Below are 20,098 nucleotides of genomic sequence, written 5' to 3' on the forward strand. Positions count from 1 at the left end.
GTGCATGCTGGGAGTGAGTCGTCAAGCAGGAGTGATTGTGAGAGCGAATGGTTTTTTTTTTCACTCTATCGGGTTGTTGTATGTATATATATATATTGATTAGGTTAGTTGTTTTAAGGGTATCTTGTTTAAACTATCACTAAGCACGTATAGGGGTGGTGGGATCTTTGAGGTTGGTTTTTAGCGAGGGCACAACCAGCGGGTGGGGCTGGTTGTTATGGCCACTCGTGGAAATGGAGAGTTTGAAAAACTTAGTCGGAGGCATGGAGTAAAGATTCCTGCTGCGACAGGGTGTTCAGTGGAAGAATGTAGCTTGGCTGTGGGTGCTATCATTGGGTATGATAGCATCAAATCAGCCTCAAGGATGAATAGCGCTGTAGTGATATTCTTAGATTCAATTGAAAAGGTGAATAGAATAGTTGAGATGGGTGTCGTGTTGAGAGAAACACAGACGTCGGTATTTCCGCTTATGAATCCGGCGAAGAAAGTCATGCTTTCTAACGTGCCACCATTTGTTAGAGATGAAGTGTTATGGCGAGAGTTATCGCGCCATGGTCAAATAGTGTCTACAATAAAGAAAGTTCCTTTTGGATGCAAATCTCCGTTGTTGAAACATGTCGTGTCTCATAGGAGACAAGTGCATATGATTTTAAAAAAGGAAGGAGATGAACTGGATTTAGCGTTTAGCTTTAAGATTGATGGATTTGATTATGTCTTCTATGCATCTACTGAATCAATGAAATGCTTTGGCTGTGGAAGAGAGGGGCATTTGGTGCGTAATTGTCCCGAAAATGAGCGCTGAGCCTGGTAGTAGTTTTAGTGCGAGTACAACTAACGCACCACCGCGAAGGGATGAACATGCTAAGGGTACAGGAGAAGAGAGAAGGTGGGCAGATGTGGTTGGAAAAGCAGGAGAGGAAGGCAGTGTGGATACGGGGGCAATTGTGGTAGATCAGAACAAAGAGGGAGGGAAACAGTAGGCGAGATTGCGACTGCCGTCGCTGAGGTGGTGCTGGAAAATGAAATTGGAGGTCAAGAGGAGTTTGAAATAACGGAAAAGGAAGCGGATGTTTTCAAAATACCGAGGAGTAAAAGGAAGAATGTAAGGGGTGGTGAAGGGTCTAATTCTAAGAGAAAGGTAGAGTTTAATAAATCAATTGAAGATGAACAAGGTGTAGAGATGGTGGAGTATTCTTCTGGGGAGGATAGTGAGAGTGAGTCATCTGACGCGTCACAACAATATAGTGAGATAAATGGGGTGGAAGGGAGGTATGGGATCGAGAGGATACGTCAATTTTTGAAGTTGACAAAAGGGAAGAAATATATGCAAGATTACAATGTAACTGATTTTTTCCCTGAACGTGAATTGTTTATTGAATCAGCAAAATTTCTGATGTCAAAAATTACAGGCGGAAGTTTGAAAACCCTGAAATTGCTAGACTCAAGAAAGTGGTCACAAGAGTGATAAGTGATGTAAATTCTAAAGAAAATGAAAGAGTTCAGTTGCAGTCTTAACTCTGTAAAGAGATGTGGTGGCTGGATCGTCCTCTGTATATATATTTTTTTATCCATGAGCAGTTTTAAGATTTCTTCTTTAAACGTAAATGGGGCAAGAGATGTAAAAAAAAGAGCCATGGTGTATGAGTTAATTAGGGAAAGGGAAGTGACATAATTTTTTTACAAGAAACGCATAGTAATTTGGAAAATGAAGTTATGTGGCAACAGGAGTGGGGGGACAGTGGTGTGTAGTCATAAAAACTCAAAAAGTGGGGGTGTGGTTATCTTGTTCTCAAAAGGGTTTTTGCCGTTGTCATATGAGGTTGAAGAGGTAGTTGAGGGGAGGTTATTAAAAGTTAGAGCAAGGTATGAAAACATCACTATGTGTCTGATAAATGTATATGCCCCAGTGATGACAGTTGAGAGGGTATGTTTTTTAGAGACACTATCAAATACCATTGAGAAATGTAACAAAGAAGATTATTTGTTTATTGCTGGGGATTTTAACTGCACAGTTAGTGATTTAGATAGAAATCACCAAGAACCTCATATAGCCTCAAGGATGTTTTTAAAACGCCTCATTGTAACAAATGAATTGTGTGATATTTGGCGGAGTCAACATGGAGGAACAAGGCAGTACACCTGGGCGCATGTGAGAGAGAACATCATCTCTATGGCCAGGTTAGATAGGTTTTATGTTTTTGAGCATCAATCTCAGGTCTGTAAATCAAGTGTGATAACTCCAGTGGGGTTTTCTGATCATTGTTTAATAACAGAGGTGGTGTTCATTAACGATGTAAAACCCAAAAGCGCATACTGGCATTTTAATATAACTTTATTGAGTGATGCTCACTTCAGAAACTGTTTCAGTTTTTTTTGGGAGAGGTGGAGATCTCAAAAAGCCAGTTTTGTATCCATTCAACAGTGGTGGGATATAGGGAAAATCCAGATTCAACAATTTTGTAATCAATACACGAGGAATGTCACTAAAGATATCACCAGATCAATGAAAGCCCTAGAGATTGAAATAGTGGAACTCATGACATTGGTTGAGACCACAGGAGATCGAGGCCATACTCAGGCCATCAAGAGGAGAAAAGCTGCATTGGCAGACCTGCTGGGTATCAGAGCACAGGGGGCACTGGTGAGAAGTAAATTTCAGGGAATATCTGAAATGGATGCCTCATCCAAATTTTTCTTTGGTTTAGAAAAAGAATGGACAAAGAAAAATTATTCATTGTCTCAAATCAGCTGTTGGACAAGAGCTCACTAGCCCTAGTGAAATTAGAAAGAGGGCAGTAGAGTTCTACGCTGAGCTCTACAAATGTGAGTACAAAGAGGACAAAACAGTGACACAGCAGTTCTTTGATGGGCTCCCAAAGGTGGCTGCAGAAGTTCAGGTTGAGCTTGAGCAACCATTGTCTTTGCAGGATTTATACACTGCATTAAAAGGCATGGAAAATGGAAGGGCACCAGGCATTGATGGGCTTCCGTTGACTTTTTTAAGTCTTTTGGGCTATGTTGGGAGAGGATTGGTTAGAAGTAGCTAATGATAGTTTAACCGGAGGGTTACTACCAATAAGCTGCAGAAGGGCTGTCCTCACCCTACTGCCCAAAAAGGGTGACCCAAGGGAGGTGAAGAACTGGAGGCCGGTGGCTTTATTGTGCACTGATTATAAGATATTGTCAAAAGCTTTGTCCAACAGGCTGAGGGAGGTGATGGGGCAAATCATACATACGGATCAGTCCTACTGTGTTCCTGGCAGGCAGATAGGGGATAACATTTCTCTGATTCGTGATTTTTTGGACGTCTCTAGGGATATTGGGTTGGATGCTGGTCTAATTTCAATTGATCAGGAAAAGGCATTTGACCGAGTTGAACATCAATACTTATGGCACACGCTTGAGGCGTTTGGGTTCAGCTCTGGTTTTATTGCCATGATCAAGGTGATATATGGTGACATTGAAAGTGTATTGAAAGTTAACGGTGGTTTGAGTGCTCCTTTTAAAGTGTGTAGAGGTATTAGGCAGGGATGTTCTATGTCAGGAATGTTATATGCCATTGCTATAGAGCCACTACTAAATAGCATTAGAAGTCGCATTGCAGGGGTGTGCTTTTCAGAGGATATTCCTCCTATTCGTCTCTCAGCCTATGCTGATGATGTAGTTGTGCTAGTGAAAAATCAAGCGGAGGTGGATAGCTTGAGTCTAATTGTTGATCGTTTTAGGGGAATATCCTCTGCAAAGGTAAATTGGGAAAAGAGTTGTGCGTTACAGATTGGAGAATGGTCTGGAGGGATCATGGCTTTGCCAGGGGGGCTAGAATGGTGTAAGGGAGGTTTTAAGTATCTTGGAGTGTACTTAGGAGATGAGGGGACTATGGAAAAAATTGGAGTGGGGTGGTTGAAATGGTGGAAGGGAGGATGAGGAGATGGCGTTGGTTACTATCTCGTATGTCATATAGGGGGCGCACTATTATAGTTAACAATGTGATTGCATCTGCACTGTGGCATCGGTTGTCAGTTTTAGAACCACCATCTGGCCTTCTGGCTAAGATACAGGCAATTATTGTGGATTTCTTTTGGGATAAATATCACTGGGTTCCACAAAGTGTTTTGTATTTGTCAAAAGAAGAGGGGGACAAGGTCTTGTACATCTTGCTAGTAGGGCTGCTGCTTTCCGGTTTCAGTTTATTCAAAGGTTGCTTTATGGACCGGAAAATGTGGTGTGGAGAGGGGTGGCAGGTCTTATATTACAACGGGTTGGAGGATTAGGTTTAAAGAAGGCTTTATTTCTGGTTGATAGTAGCCAGATTTCTAGGGAGAGAGTACCTCCGTTTTACAGAGGACTTCTCAGAGTATGGAGCATAATGAAGGTGTCCAGACGAACTTCAGCGGAGTCAGTGCATTGGCTGTTGGAGGAACCTCTGGTGTATGGGGCAAGACTGGATTGTACAACTGCAGCTGTTCCACATTTCTCCAAGATTCTGGTGAAGGGGAAAATCATCACCTTAAGACAGTTAATGGCCATAGCTGGGCCCGCCTTAATGGATGGAAGACGGGTGGCAGAACATTTGGGGATGAGGTCGGAAAGGATTGTCGGACAAATGCTGGGGAGCTGTAGGAAGGCTCTGTCAGCGGAAGAATGGGGTATGCTTAGTAGTCACAAGAAGAAGGTACAAGATGAAGACGTCTCATTTCCAAGACTAGGGATTACACCAAATATCCCAGAGTCAGAAAGAAAGGCGTTATTGCTGGATTTGAGAGGGTTGGAGGAGGTGGGTTTGGAGGAGGTGAATGGGAAGGACTTGTATAGGGGGTGTGTCAAGGTGTTGAATAAAGATAAATTGAAAAATAGAAAAGACACTCCATGGAGGGTAAAATTGGGCATTGATGACAAGGTAAAGCCAGCATGGAGAGCACTGTACAAACCACCGTTACAAAAGGGTACTGGAGATATGCAATGGAGGGTTTTACATGGCATCATTGCAGTTAATGCTTTTGTATCTGTTATTAATTCAGATGTTAGAGATGGATGTCCTTTTTGTAATATAAGAGAAACCATTTTTCACTGTTTTATGGAGTGTGAGAGGATAAAACCTCTATTGGAAATGCTGGAATCTTTGTTTAAAGCTGTAGGGGAATTTTTCAATAACACGGTTTTTATTTTGGGGTTTCAATATAGTAAACAACAGAAAAGAAAATGTCAAATGTTAAATTTTATTTTGGGACAAGCTAAGATGTCAATTTTTCTGAGTAGAAAACACAAGATAGAAACGGGATATGGGCAGGATGTAAGATGTGTTTTTAAAGGATTAGTAAAAGCAAGAATAAAAGTAGATTTTGAGTTCTTTTCAGCTGTAAAAGATCTCCTATTATTTGAGGAGAAGTGGGCCTACGAAAGAGCGCTTTGTTTTGTAGAAGAGGGGAAATTATTTTTTGCCGATGAAATAAGTTGAATGTATATGTTATGTATTTATTTTTATTTAGGAATTACATTTGTTTTTTCATTTCTGAAAGGGCAGTGTGTCATTTGTTTTTATGTTAACACTTGAGTAAAAAATAAAGGTTTTATAAAAACTCAAAAAACTCAAACTCTCTCTCTCTCTCTCATCACACTTGTATTACAAGCCCACACACACTTCATCTCTTCCACCTCCCCGTCTCTCTATCCTCTTCATCCTGCCCTCTCTTACCTAAAAGCTCCATACTTTAACGAGTGGCCTATCTGCTCAATCAGCTGCTAAAATGAAATATGTAGCGAGAAAAGGAAGACTGGGGCGGTAGAAAATCATGACTTGACTCAGCAGACCTCTCCATGGCCTCCCCGACACCTAATCAGAGTGATCCGCTTCCCGTGCTCTCTCTGATCCCCTTAGGATGATACAGTACTTATTAAGACAAGCCCTGCTTCAGCAATTGGTCAAACTGCTGTGGTAAGCAGGAAGGAGTGGTGTGTTTGTGTGTGTGTGTGTGTAACTCAATCACTTTCCCCTTCTTTAAAGAGCGCAAAGGGCCTGAGTAATCAAACACAAGACCCTCAAAGTGGTATGGAGGTAGAATCTAAGTAATTCCAGACACACTCCGTCCCTAGTGTGTGTGTGTCTGCGTGTTGTGTTGTGTTGTGGGTATGCGCGCACGCGCGTGTGTGTAGTTTGTGCTATTTTCCATACACTGTCCCTAGAGTGTGTGTGGTATCTTGTATGCGTGTGTGTGTGGGTGTAAATGGCGTTGACTGTTGCTTTTTCTCTCTAGTGAGGCAGAAAGCAGAAGAGTCCAATCAATGCCATTCAATAACACTCAGCCAGTGCCATGCTTACACCGTCTACTGAGCCACAGTCACCGACAGCAAAGGTTCCTATCTGCAATACGATGTATTGCACCATATTGGGATTATTTCACTTGTATTGTGCAAGGTTGGGGTCAATTCCATTTCAAGGCACTGTACCTTGACATGAAGGGAACAGTATGTCATTTCTATTGTGTACGGTTGGGGTCAGTTCCATTTCATGTACTGTACCTTTGGTAGGGCGTATTTAGGGAACCTCATCTGGACAAACTCATTCCGTCGGTATGAAACGTAGTGCTTGGTGCGGTTTCCTGTGGTCACCTAGGTAACAGACAGAGAGGGAGAGAGAAACACACACACACACACCATGTCAATGACTAACTCAATGTCTCTCACACCACGATCCTTATGACCGATCCACTTATGACCGATCCTTATGACCGAAACAGAGAGCGACAGATGGAGAGAAAGAAATAGAAACGAGGTGAGAGAAAAGGTGCACACCAGTAACCTAACCACCACAGGTGAACGAGAGGTGCACCATCTGTTATTCCCTGAAGAGAGAGATGAGCTCAGCAGATATACAGTTCCTCAGCAGAGAGAGAGAGAGAGAAAGAGAGAGAGAGAGAGAGAGAGAGAGAGAGAGAGAGAGAGAGAGACATAGAGAGAGAGAGAGAGAGAGAGAGAGAGAGAGACAGAGAGAGAGAGAGAGAGAGAGAGAGAGAGAGAGAGAGAGAGGGGAGAGAGAGAGAGAGCAAGAGAGAGACAGAGAGAGAGAGCAAGAGAGAGACAGAGAGAGAGAGAGAGAGAGAGAGAGAGAGAGAGAGAGAGAGAGAGAGAGAGAGAGAGAGAGAGAGAGAGAGAGAGAGAGAGAGAGAGAGAGAGAGAGAGAGAGAGAAAGGGAGAGAGAGGGGGAGAGAGACAGAGAGAGAGAAAGGAGTGAGCGAGAACGAGTGAGAACGAGAGACAGAGAGTATGCAAATCCCAGCAGGAGGCTTCTGGGTAATGATGAAGTTGTGCTGTCTCATGCTGAGGTGGAATCATCCAATCAGAGAAGATGAGTGCTGACCCGGTTAAAAAAGCCCATCGACATCATATTTTACAGTATGGGGGAAGTGTGAACGTTTGTTAGCACTGTGAGAGATCAGTGGTGTCAGCTCAATACCGTCTGCTTGGCTGTTTGTGGTAAGTGGGGAGTAGTGATTTAGGATCAGTTTTTCCTTTCAGATAATAATGAACCAGACAGGGGTGACCAGATCCTAGAACAGCACTCTTACTTTGAGGCGTTTTGTGAATACGAGGCCCTGATCTCACTGGTGGGAAGTAGATGCAAGATGACCAAACTTTGAACAATATCTGCCGAGCTAAGCTGAAGACCAGTTTATTCAGGCCAGCGACGTGGAAGTTAAGCTGGAATGTTTTTCTGTGGATGTTAAGCTAGTAGGTGTATGTGCCAATGCCAACACTGATGCTCTCTCTCACTGTTTGTCTGAGTCTGCATTTCCATACAGCTCAGTATCTGATACCCACCCACCCACCCCACAGACACAAGCATACCGTTGGCATGAGCATCTGTCATTTCACTCGTGTATGTGTGGGCGCTTCTGAGCTGGTTACTACACGTGTGTGTCTCAGTGTGTGTGCTTCTGGACATTCGAACAGTATCTGCGTGTGCTTATTTGCATGTGTACAGCATATAGTCAGGTCCAAAAGTATTGGTACCCTTGAGCAAGTCACTTAACCCAAAATTGCTCCTGTAAGTCGCTCTGGATAAGAGCGTCTGCTAAATGACTCAAACGTAATGAAGATGAACATTAACAGACTGTATAAAATAAACAAGACAAATACTGGGCTCTGTTGTATTTTTTTTTAAATTTCACCTTTATTTAACCAGGCAAGTCAGTTAAGAACACATTCTTATTTTCAATGACGGCCTAGGAACAGTGGGTTAACTGCCTGGTCAGGGGCAGAACGACAGATTTGTACCTTGTCAGTTCGGGGGTTTGAACTCACAACCTTCCGGTTACTAGTCCAACACTCTAACCACTAGGCGACCCTGCCGCCCCTTTCTCAATTGCTCAGAGAAAGAGATTTTGTTTAATTAAAAGGTAAGCTTCTTTATTTCTCTCAAAAAGACAAGGCTCAAAATGATTGGCCCCCTACATTTCAATACGTCAACTTGCAAGGATAACGGCACTGAGCCTTTAAAAAAAAATGTTTTATGAGATTGGAGACCACATTGGGAGGGATCTTCGACCACTCCTCCATACAGAATCTTCCCAGATCCTTGATTATCCTTCATCTGCGCCGGACTGCCCTTTTCTATTCAAACCACATATCGAACGGGGGATTAAGTCCAGAGACTGAGATGGCCATTGCGAAACTTTGATTTTGTCCTTAATTAACCATTTCCTTTGTGGATTTGTATGTGTGCTTATAGGTTAATTATCTTGCTGGAAGATCCACTTTGTGGCCAAGTTTCAGAATCCTAGCAGAGGTTTTTGGCTAAAATGTCCTGGTACTGGGTAAGGTTCCTGATGCCGTAGACCCTAACAAGGGCCCCGGTAGGTATGAGGTTCTGTTTGCTGATGCATCCTTATTTCGACGGCAAAGCCAACACTGGTGTGCGTGGCCAAAGAGCTTTATTTTCATGTTATCTGACCATAGCTGTAAAGGTTTTCGTCGTCTGAAGATGAGGAATCAGACCGAAGCGCAGCGTGGTAAGTGTCCATGCTTTTTATTGGAACTGAACACTATAACAAAAATAACAAAGGGAATAACCGAAACAAACAGTCCTGTAAGGTGCAAAACACTAAACAGAAAATAACTACCCACAAAAACCATGTGGGAAAAAGCTACCTAAGTATGGTTCCCAATCAGAGACAACGATAGACAGCTGTCCCTGATTGAGAACCCTACCTGGCCAAAACAAAGAAATACAAAAACATAGAAAAAAGAACATATAGAGACATAAAAAGCTCTAAGATCAGGGTGTGACAATAGCACAGGTTTCAATCAAAGAGCAAACTGGCATTTAGCAAACTGCAGGCTTTTACATTTGTTGGGTGACAGGAAAATAGAGCTCTTTGGGCACACACACTAGTGTGTGTCTCTCTGTGTGTTTCTGTGTGTAATTAATTAAGTATGTGTCTCTGTGTGTGTGTGTGTGTGTGTGTGTGTGTGTGTGTGTGTGTGTGTGTGTGTGTGTGTGTGTGTGTGTGTGTGTGTGTGTGCGTGCGTGCGTGTGTGCGTGCGTGCGTGCGTGCGTGCGTGTGAGTGTGTGCGTGCGTGTGTGTGTGCGTGCTTTGAGGAATGACTGTCCCCCTAACCCACATCCCTCCCAGCAGCCTAGTACTAGTAGTTAGTAATGCTCCAGGGATAATCCCTGGGGATAATAGTCCAATCTTTTGTTGCTACTGACCCTGCACAGGCCTCCACATGTAATGAGATTTTTAAATGCTCCTTCCCTCCCTTGATCTCTCCCTCTCCTTCTGTCTCTCTCTCTCTCTTTCTTCCTCTGTCTGCCTCTCTCTCTTCCTCTCTCCATTTCTCTCACACACAATACTCAGATTGAGTAACATTTCTTTAAACCTTATTTGTAAATGCGCTCTCTCTCTTGCGCGCTCTCCCTCTCTCTCATCACAGAATAAGCTGGTGGCTGTAGCTACTGTACTACAGGATCTCCATCATATGATGTACAATGTCCTAACAAGCAACACTTCCTTCCTACCTGAATGCCAAAGCGAGTAGATTAAGAAACGGCATACCATTGTGGCACATTAATAACCAAACAATTATGAAGACATGTCAGAACAACAAAGGGTTTTGTAAATGTCTCTTTACCTTGACAAAGACGTAGTCGTCTTGGACTGAGAGAGAGTTGTGGTCGATCTTCCCCAGGAACTGAGCCGTCACCATCTTGTCTGAGCAGTTCTGGATCAGACAGGTCACGTACAGGTACCCTGGGGAGAGAAAAATAAGACGAGAGTGAAACTTTCCGAGGGATAAACAGCGTGGATACAGTTGTAGTGTGGTCAGATTTAGTGTGCATGTGTGCGAGAGAGAGAGAGAGGGACAGTGAGAGAGACCAGACAGACTGTAAGAAAAGGAGAGGCGGCTATATTGAAAGTCATCAGGTAGACAGGGAGTGCTTTGAGTGCTGAGCTGTATTAGATACGGCACATCTTCACGAGGGGCCTTACTCCTCTACCAGTCAAAATGTCAGGGGGATCAGGCGTAGCCTCCGACAGAAAGGCAGAGCGGGTTGGGTTAGCTTCTGTCGCAACGCTAAACCGTATTGAATTTCACACAGCAGGCAGCTGCATCAGCAACAACAGTCAGTAGCGGCAAGACCGCTAGAAAACACAACGCCTCGCAAGCCAGATGGAAGTGACAAGCTAGCGTTGGAAGAAGATGCAAACAGTCCAAAACACCACAAAATCAAACTTTATCTTAAGGGGGGGGTCTTATGTTCTACTTTTGACTTTTTTTCAAGTTGTCTCTCTTCCGTTCTTCTGTTGTTCATTATTGCTTAACTTTTGTTCCAGTCTGGCTGGCCGGAAATGTACTGCAATGCTCAGACGTTTAATCAAAACAGCATACGGGGAGAACTCATTAAAAGGCAATTAGATTGGTTAAGCATTCACTTCCAGCTTGTGACACGTATACTTATTCATACGGCGCACGGACCTGCTACACTCTCGCTGCCTGACCCGGCTGGGGATGAAATAACCAGGAAATAACGCAAAACAACTGAAAACCACGTATCACCAAACAACGTAGCAGCTGGAAAGAGAAACTTCCGGCAAAGAACAGACTAAAAGGGAAGAACGCAGGAAAAGAGCAGACGTTTTTTGGGGGGTCTTTACCGTCATCTCTTCAGAACACCGCGGTTTCCGACATGAATTGTGCGTATAGTTTCAAAGACGGCGTGAAAGATTACGTGATAGTGAGAGAACAGGAGGTTACTTCGAGTTTTTCCCCCCAACATGATTATGTGAGTCTACGTGCACTCGCTCAGTGTGCTTCTGTATGCATCTGGGTGTGTGACGAGACAAAAGGCTGTCCGTGTGTTTGCATTAGCACCCGCAACGCTCCCCACATCAATCTCCCCAATGAAACACACACAGACCCTGCCAGTCTCCCAGCGAGTCTGCTTCATCCATCAGCCCATCACCTGTACCCCCTCCCCCCATCTTACCCCCCTCATCACCCACCATCCCTGGGCACAGACCCTAAGCAAATCCCAGGATTTGTGTTAGAACTAGGCCTCTCCCTGGGGTTCAGCTCCACTATGTGACCAGGCCACCCACCATCCCCCTTGCTACCTGCCATCGTTTAACCTTGACAGGACCCAGGGTGACAGGGTGGCGCAGGGGGAACAGCTTGGCCTGGCATGCCTGGTCGCATGGGCCCCTCTAACCCATCCGTCTGGATGTATGAGCTGCCATACGATAGAGAGGCGGGGGAGGATGGGGGAGATGGGAACCATGTGGCCCTGCCTAGCCCAGTAAAGAGCTCTCCTGCCTGGGCAGCTGGCCCAGACAGACAGACTCTCTGGTTCTCTGAAAAAACACGGCCGGGCTTGTTCAGGATGACAGGTTTCACACTCTGTCCGGTACACAATCAGAAAGTATAGACACACATGTGGGATTTGGGAGTTGTTTCTCACTTTCTGGGGGAGGATGATGACACTATTTTAAGTATGACACTTTGGTGACTTAATTTTATCAGGAAAACTGTGTTAAGTAAACAAGGTCTTATTAACATGTCCTCTCCTTCATTTGTCCTTCATTTGTACTTCCTCTCCTTCTTTTTGTGCCTTCGAGTCTCAGATTCTATACTTCTCCTTGTCTACACTGTGGGATTGCGGGTTGTGAAAGTGTCCCGAACACATTCTGACGCACACACACATACAGTACCAATCAAAAGTCTGAACACACTAATTCATTCAAGGGTTTTCCTTTATTTTTTAAAAACATTTTCTACATTGTTGAAGTAGTAAAGACATCAAAACTATGACATAACACATATGGAATCATGTAGTAACCAAAAAAAAGTGTTAAACAAATCAAAATATATTTAATATATTAGATTCTTAGTTGCCACCCTTTGCATTGATGTCAGATTTGCACACTCTTGGCATTCTCACAACCAGCTTCGCGAGGTAGTCAAATGGAATGCATTTCAAATAACAAGTGTGCCTTGTTAAAAGTTCATTTGTGGAATATCTTTCATTCTTAATGCGTATGAGCCAATCAGTTGTGTTGTGACAAGGTAGTGGTGGTATAAAGAAGATAGCCCTATTTGGTAAAAGACCAAGAATCATATTATGGCAAGAACAGCTTAAATGACAGTCCATCATTACTTTAAGACATGAAGGTCAGTCAATCCGGAACATTTCAAGAACTTTGAAAGTTTCTTCCAGTTCAGTCGCAAAAACCATCAAGCGCTATGATGAAACTGTCTCTCATGAGGACCGCCACAGGAAAGGAAGACCCAGAGTTACCTCTGCTGCAGAGGATAAATTCATTGGAGTTTTACTGCACCACAGATTGCAGCCCAAATATATGCTTCACAGAGTTCAACAGACACATCTCAACATCAACTGTTCAGAGGAGACTGCGTACATCAGGCCTTCATGGTCAAATTGCTGCAAAGAAACCACTACTAAGGACACCAATAAAAAGAGACTTCAAATAAAAAATAATAATAATAATTAGAAGAGACTTGCTTGGGCAAAGACACTCGAGGAACGGACATTAGACCGGTGGAAATCTGTACTTTGGTCTGATGAATCCAAATTTGAGATTTTTGGTTCCAACCGCCGTATTCTTTGTGAGATACAGAGTAGGTGAACAGATGATCTCCGCATGTGTGGTTCCCACCATGAAGCATGGAGGAGGAGGTGTGAGAGCGTACGGGTCGCAGTGGTGGGTAGTGTATGAGGCTTTGGTGACAAAACTGATGGCACTGTGATAGACTGCATCCAATTTGTTGAGTAGAGTGTTGGAGGGTATATTATAGATGACATCGCTGAAGTTGAGGATCGGTAGGTAGTTGTCATGAGTTGGACCCAGAGTGAAGGAAAATCAGCCAACAAGTGCTCAGCTTATGTGGGAACTCCATCAAGACTGTTGGAAAAGCATTCCAGGTGAAGCTGGTTGAGAGAATGCCATGAGTGTGCAAAGCTGTCATCAAGCCAAAGGTTGGCTACTTTGAAGAATCTCAAATATAAAACATTTTAATTCACTTGACACCTTTTTGGTTACTACATGATTCCATATGTGTTATTTCATAGTTTATGTCTTCGCTATTATTATACAATGTTGAAAATATTAAAAAATAAAGAATGTACCTATGTCACAAATTTTGACTGGTACTGTTTATTCTAACATAGGCATGCAGACACACACACATGTTTACATCTGGGCACAAACGCACACACACACACAAACACACACACACACACACACACACACACACACACACACACACACACACACACACACACACACACACACACACACACACACACACACACACACACACACACACACACACACACACACACACACACACACACACACACACACACACACACACACACAACCATCCCCATCCCCCACACTACACATACATATTCCCCTTGGTGGGTCGTGCAGAGCTAACCTGGCTGGCTGATGATATGATAATCCATGGTAATATAATATAATGATAATATCATATAATGATATGATAATCCTGGTGCCTGTGGGAGTTGAGTGAGGAGTTGAGAGCATTGCACAGGCAGACTTGTCTTCAAGGGAGAGGAATGGCATGAGAGAAGGGTAGTTGAGGTATAGCAATGTGTGTTTAGGGGATTCGAGAAGAATCACATTTGGTTGGTGAGAAAGAGGTCAAAGATGTAGCTCACAGAATCCATCCAGACATGCGTGCACACTGAAAGAAGTGCATCGTACCTCCACTTGTGTCCTGCATCTCCATATGCACCAAGTCAGGGTCCACATCTACACCAGCCACAGACCTGAGACAGAGGAGGTTAGTATTAAAGTTGGCAGCTGGGGAAAACATAACCAAACTTGTCGTGCACTTAACCTCCTTTGCTTCCCCTCTCTCTCCAGCTCTCTCTCTCTCTCTCTCTGCCCCCCCCCCCTCCTTCCTATTGTCACTTTCTCTCTGTCCTCCGAGTAAAGTGAATCTGATTAGAAGTCGGCAGGGAAGTCTGTGAAATCTCCCCAGCTCTATAAAGATATAGGTGAGATATAAAAACCTCCATTGCGCTCCCTATAAAGAGGCTTTATGTGCAATTAGCAAGCTGGGGAAGAGAGGGAGAGAATGAAGGGGGTAGGGAAGAGGAAAGGAGGGAGGGAGAAATAAAGTGAACAAAACTCCTGGAAAAAAGTTGAATTCTATTTCACATGTTTCCTTACGTCCGTATTCTCCTCACATACTGTGTCATTCTCTGAGTTGTGTTTCCTGTCTGCTCTTGGCCTCAAGCAGCATACGAGCCACCATTTCACCACCCATAACCAATTCACATCTGTTCTATTTCATGGGATAGCCACTCGCCAGCAATGCTTTACACAAGATAAATAGTTGAAATACCTCTAAACCCAACTCTGAACGTGTCGAGAAAGTGGTACAAAGCACTAGTGTCTGGCGTCCATCTTGTCGGACGGACCACCCTGCCAGATAGAAGCTGACTAGCTCTTTAAAGTGTTCCTGATTTATAAGGACCCCAGACCACTCTTCTCTTCCGCTCTTTTAGGAGCAGTAGGCCACGCAGTGAGGATAAAGCTATTCCAGACCCAACTATTAGCTAATTCTGGCAATTCGGAAAGCACGGATGCTTTGAGAGGATTTTTCAGGGCCAAGAGTTTTTCTTGGTCAGGTCAACTGGTCACAAAACAAAACTCTGGGTCCTAATGTGTTCTAGCGAGAGAGAAATGTTTTGCTTGACCATATGACTTGACTAGGAAGAACTCCCTAGGCATATCACTTCTGTGTCTCTGTTAGTATTTTACATCTCATTACATACTCGCTATTCGACTGTTTGGGGAGTCACTGGCCAAAGCAACGTAATTGTGGTGATATTTTATTGGTAGTCAGTGGTTAGGGATACAAATGTGGTGCTGGGATTACGTATACGGTACGTAATCTTTTGATCTCTCATTTCCTACAGCTAGTGCCAATACATACATCATAAAAAAGGTTTTTCTAATGCCTTTGTAATGGTATCCATATGTGAAATGCAATGCATTGTAAAGTGTAAGGGAATTGCCTCTATACCCAGATCTGGGATCAGTTTTACATCTCAACTGATAGTGGGGGCGAAGGTCCGACTTGTGTTGGGTAATCTGATCCTAGATCAGATATTAGCCACAACATCTGCTTGACTCAAAACAGACTTTGGAACTAATCTATCTATCCTCATACAGTAAGATGTGCTGGGGATGATTTGGTGAATGGCTTTACAACCACTGATCTGGAGCCAGCTGATAACTCAGGCCTGTCCAGGTCTCAACACTACTGGCTTTTACAACCACTGATCTGGATCCAAGGGGATCAGAGATCATTTCTGAGAGGCGAGAGCAGGAAACAGGCAGGAACTGTCTCTATGACCTTCTGGGTACACTCAGAACAGGAGCGAGGGAGTGAGAGAGTGAGAGAGTGAGAGAGTGAGAGAGTGAGAGAGTGAGAGAGTGAGAGAGAGAGAGAGAGAGAGAGATGCAGAAGGAGTGAGGAGATAAACCTCAAATTGAAAAACTCTCTAACCCGTGAGTTGATCACAGCTGCATTTTGTGAGTGAGGGTGTGACAATGTAAAGGCCAGAGTTACAGTACTGTAAAGCAAGTGGGAGACACTGTAACAGGAATAGAAAATCACTGACCAATATATCCTGTCCTTGGTCACTCGTTCCTGCATTAGAGTCCACTTCCGGCCCAAATCCGTGGACACATAGAGCTTTGAATAGAAAACAATCAAACTATCAAACAATTAATTTACACCAAGGTTCTTTACATCAAAGTTGAAGCTAATGTCATAAATGTATATGATAAAAAATAGTAAATGCCCGACCAAACAGGAGTTGTATGGATAAAGAGGTGAAATGGATGATTGTCATGGCTTTTCATCTCAGTATTGGTGATTTTATGGTGTCAGAACATCCCTCAGTGTGTAGTAAATTGTGTTGAAGAACATCCCTCAGTGTGTAGTAAATTGTGTTGAAGAACATCCCTCAGTGTGTAGTAAATTGTGCTGAAGAACATCCCTCAGTGTGTAGTAAATTGTGCTGAAGAACATCCCTCAGTGTGTAGTAAATTGTGCTGAAGAACATCCCTCAGTGTGTAGTAAATTGTGCTGAAGAACATCCCTCAGTGTGTAGTAAATTGTGTTGAAGAACATCCCTCAGTGTGTAGTAAATTGTGCTGAAGAACATCCCTCAGTGTGTAGTAAATTGTGCTGAAGAACATCCCTCAGTGTGTAGTAAATTGTGTTGAAGAACATACCTCAGTGTGTAGTAAATTGATCTGAAGAACATCCCTCAGTGTGTAGTAAATTGTGCTGAAGAACATCCCTCTGTGTGTAGTAAATTGTGCTGAAGAACATCCCTCAGTGTGTAGTAAATTGTGCTGAAGAACATCCCTCAGTGTGTAGTAAATTGTGCTGAAGAACATCCCTCAGTGTGTAGTACATTTTGCTGAAGAACATCCCTCAGTGTGTAGTAAATTGTGCTGAAGAACATCATTCAGTATGTAGTAAATTGTGCTGAAGAACATCCCTCAGTGTGTAGTAAATTGTGCTGAAGAACATCCCTCAGTGTGTAGTAAATTGTGCTGAAAAACATCCCTCAGTGTGAGTAAATTGTGTTGAAGAACATCCCTCAGTGTGTAGTAAATTGTCCTGAAGAACATCCCTCAGTGAGTAGTAAATTGTCCTGAAGAACATCCCTCAGTGTGTAGTAAATTGTGCTGAAGAACATCCCTCAGTGTGTAGTAAATTATGTTGAAGAACATCCCTCAGTGTGTAGTAAATTCTGTTGAAGAACATCCCTCAGTGTGTAGTAGATTGTGCTGAAGAACATCCCTCAGTGTGTAGTAAATTGTGCTGAAGAACATCATTCAGTGTGTAGTAAATTGTGCTGAAGAACATCCCTCAGTGTGTAGTAAATTGTGCTGAAGAACATCATTCAGTGTGTAGTAAATTGTGCTGAAGAACATCCCTCAGTGTGTAGTAAATTGTGCTGAAGAACATCCCTCAGTGTGTAGTAAATTGTGCTGAAGAACATCCCTCAGTGTGAGTAAATTGTGTTGAAGAACATCCCTCAGTGTGTAGTAAATTGTCCTGAAGAACATCCCTCAGTGTGTAGTAAATTTTCCTGAAGAACATCCCTCAGTGTGTAGTAAATTGTGCTGAAGAACATCCCTCAGTGTGTAGTAAATTCTGTTGAAGAACATCCCTCAGTGTGTAGTAAATTCTGTTGAAGAACATCCCTCAGTGTGTAGTAGATTGTGCTGAAGAACATCCCTCAGTGTGTAGTAAATTGTGCTGAAGAACATCATTCAGTGTGTAGTAAATTGTGCTGAAGAACATCCCTCAGTGTGTAGTAAATTGTGCTGAAGAACATCCCTCAGTGTGTAGTAAATTGTGCTGAAGAACATCCCTCAGTGTGTAGTAAATTGTGCTGAAGAACATCCCTCAGTGTGTAGTAAATTGTGCTGAAGAACATCCCTCAGTGTGTAGTAAATTGTGCTGAAGAACATCACTCAGTGTGTAGTAAATTGTGCTGAAGAACATCCCTCAGTGTGTAGTAAATTGTGCTGAAGAACATCCCTCAGTGTATAGTAAATTGTGCTGAAGAACATCCGGTCCAGTAAGTCAAGCAAGAGAATTCAACGGTTCACCTACCTCAGGCTAACCTCTATTAATCCTAGTTGGTTATTCCGTGTGTGTGTGTGTGTCAGTATGTGAGCTTGGTTGTGTGTGCATGTGTACCATTGATCGGCTTAATAATGAATATGTATTGATTTTCTCACCAGGTATCCCAGCAGACATAAACAGCACAAAAAGTTTTCACCAGCAAGCCTGCACACATTCCCTTACTGCCACACACACACACACACACACACACACACACACACACACACACACACACACACACACACACACACACACACACACACACACACACACACACACACACACACACACACACACACACACACACACACACACACACACACACACACACACACACACAAATGGCTGGAGTGGAAAAGATGTAATGGCATCAAATATATCAGACACATGGTTTGATACCATTCCATTGCCTCCGTTCCAGCCAATATTATGAGCCGTTCTCCCCTCAGCAGCCTCCGCTGACACGCACATAGGGTATTGCAAGTGCAAACACACTTTAGCAGAAGACAACAAACCTTTGCAAACACCGAATCTCTCGCTGAAATCCAGAAAGCCCAATTTAATCGATAGGATCAAACGTAATAAAACCGGAATGGCTGAACCAAGATAAATCAAACCTGACCACAGCAACATCTCCAAAGGATAATCCATCGCAAGGGGCATTATCTCACCAATCATCTCTCCCATACAAATATATGAATTCTAACAGGCGTTTGGAGGGGAGGGGGGCCACCGTAGGCCTCCCATCTCTTTCTTCCGCTAAATGATTTTTCTGTACTGTTAAATTACTTTTTTTTACTCTCCATCTGTAGCCTGGCCATATGGAACAGATTAAAACCTCATTTCATTTCTTGTTTAATTAACTCTAAATGATTCAAGTGGAGGTCCCTCCATTTGCTGTTGCTACTGTGACTGTGAGTGATCTGAGGAGAGATCGGAGACGATGCCAAATGTGATGCAGAACTGTCCCTCGACACTGACCTAGGGTCAGTTTTTGTGTTTTTACTACCCCAATGGTTATGGATTTCAAAACGGTTGGGATCTGGGGAAGGTAAGCTAACCCTACAGAGATCTGTGACTAAGGGCATTTATTTTTTCACTGTACGGTATAGTTGGTCAATTCAACACACTCCGTATTCCCCACACTGTAGGCTCATTACAACCACGCTGAATAAAACAGCACGAAGTCCATTTTTTTGTCATATTTCACACATTGTTATACAGCATGGGTGAACTGGAAATGTTTTTGTTTTTTTGCATATCCCAACTCCCCCTGAGACACCCTTGGAGACTAAGGTCACGGCAAGCCATTAACAACAGCAACCCTGGAGCAATTAGGGTTAAGTGCCTTGTTCAAGGGGACATTGGCAGATTTTTCTACTTTGTCGGCTCGGGGATTCGAACAAGCATCCTTTCAGTTACTGGCCCAATGCTCTTTCCGCTAGGCTACCTACGCCACACAACACGACACACTACGTTTGCTAGGGCAAGGCTATCCTAGCTGTGCATTAAGTAGCACTGTAAAGTATATCTGTCCAAAACAAGTTCGCTGCTCAAAGCGATTTTTGGTATTTTAGCATATTTACAACATATAGTTCTGTTAATTGTGAACTGATAGAAATGCTATGAACATGAAATAGATATCCACACAAAAGCACAATTATCTCTAATTATGACATTGACCCACCTTTCCCTCCTTGCAGTAAGCCAGCACCTTGTCCTCCTCCTTGGGGTGGAAGAGGAGGGTCTCCGCGGTGAAGGAGAGGGGCTGTCGCTGGAACGAGGAGCCCTCGTCTGTACTAATGAACAGCATCTGGTCACGCTCGTTAATGGAGGAGCTCACTAGGATCACCTGACAGAGAGAGGTCAGAGGTTAGAAGGGAGATAAGGA

General features: G+C 43.4%; 1 protein-coding gene across 6 annotated transcripts in view; it reads right to left on the minus strand.

Annotated features, from left to right (window-relative positions):
• The window catches only part of LOC124008907 (VPS10 domain-containing receptor SorCS2-like), a 342,821-nt gene that overhangs the window by 60,836 nt on the left and 261,887 nt on the right, over window positions 1-20,098 (minus strand). For all 6 annotated transcript variants that reach the window (XM_046320500.1, XM_046320502.1, XM_046320503.1 and 3 more), the window contains exons 4-8: window positions 19,895-20,059; window positions 16,178-16,251; window positions 14,247-14,311; window positions 10,129-10,247; window positions 6,517-6,606 (exon numbers count right to left, since the gene is read on the minus strand). In XM_046320500.1, coding sequence (XP_046176456.1) covers window positions 6,517-6,606; window positions 10,129-10,247; window positions 14,247-14,311; window positions 16,178-16,251; window positions 19,895-20,059 — 513 coding nt within the window. The remainder of the gene's footprint in view (window positions 1-6,516; window positions 6,607-10,128; window positions 10,248-14,246; window positions 14,312-16,177; window positions 16,252-19,894; window positions 20,060-20,098) is intronic.

Source organism: Oncorhynchus gorbuscha, linkage group LG21 (genome assembly GCF_021184085.1).
Source record: "Oncorhynchus gorbuscha isolate QuinsamMale2020 ecotype Even-year linkage group LG21, OgorEven_v1.0, whole genome shotgun sequence".
In the NCBI taxonomy this organism is placed as follows: domain Eukaryota; kingdom Metazoa; phylum Chordata; class Actinopteri; order Salmoniformes; family Salmonidae; genus Oncorhynchus; species Oncorhynchus gorbuscha.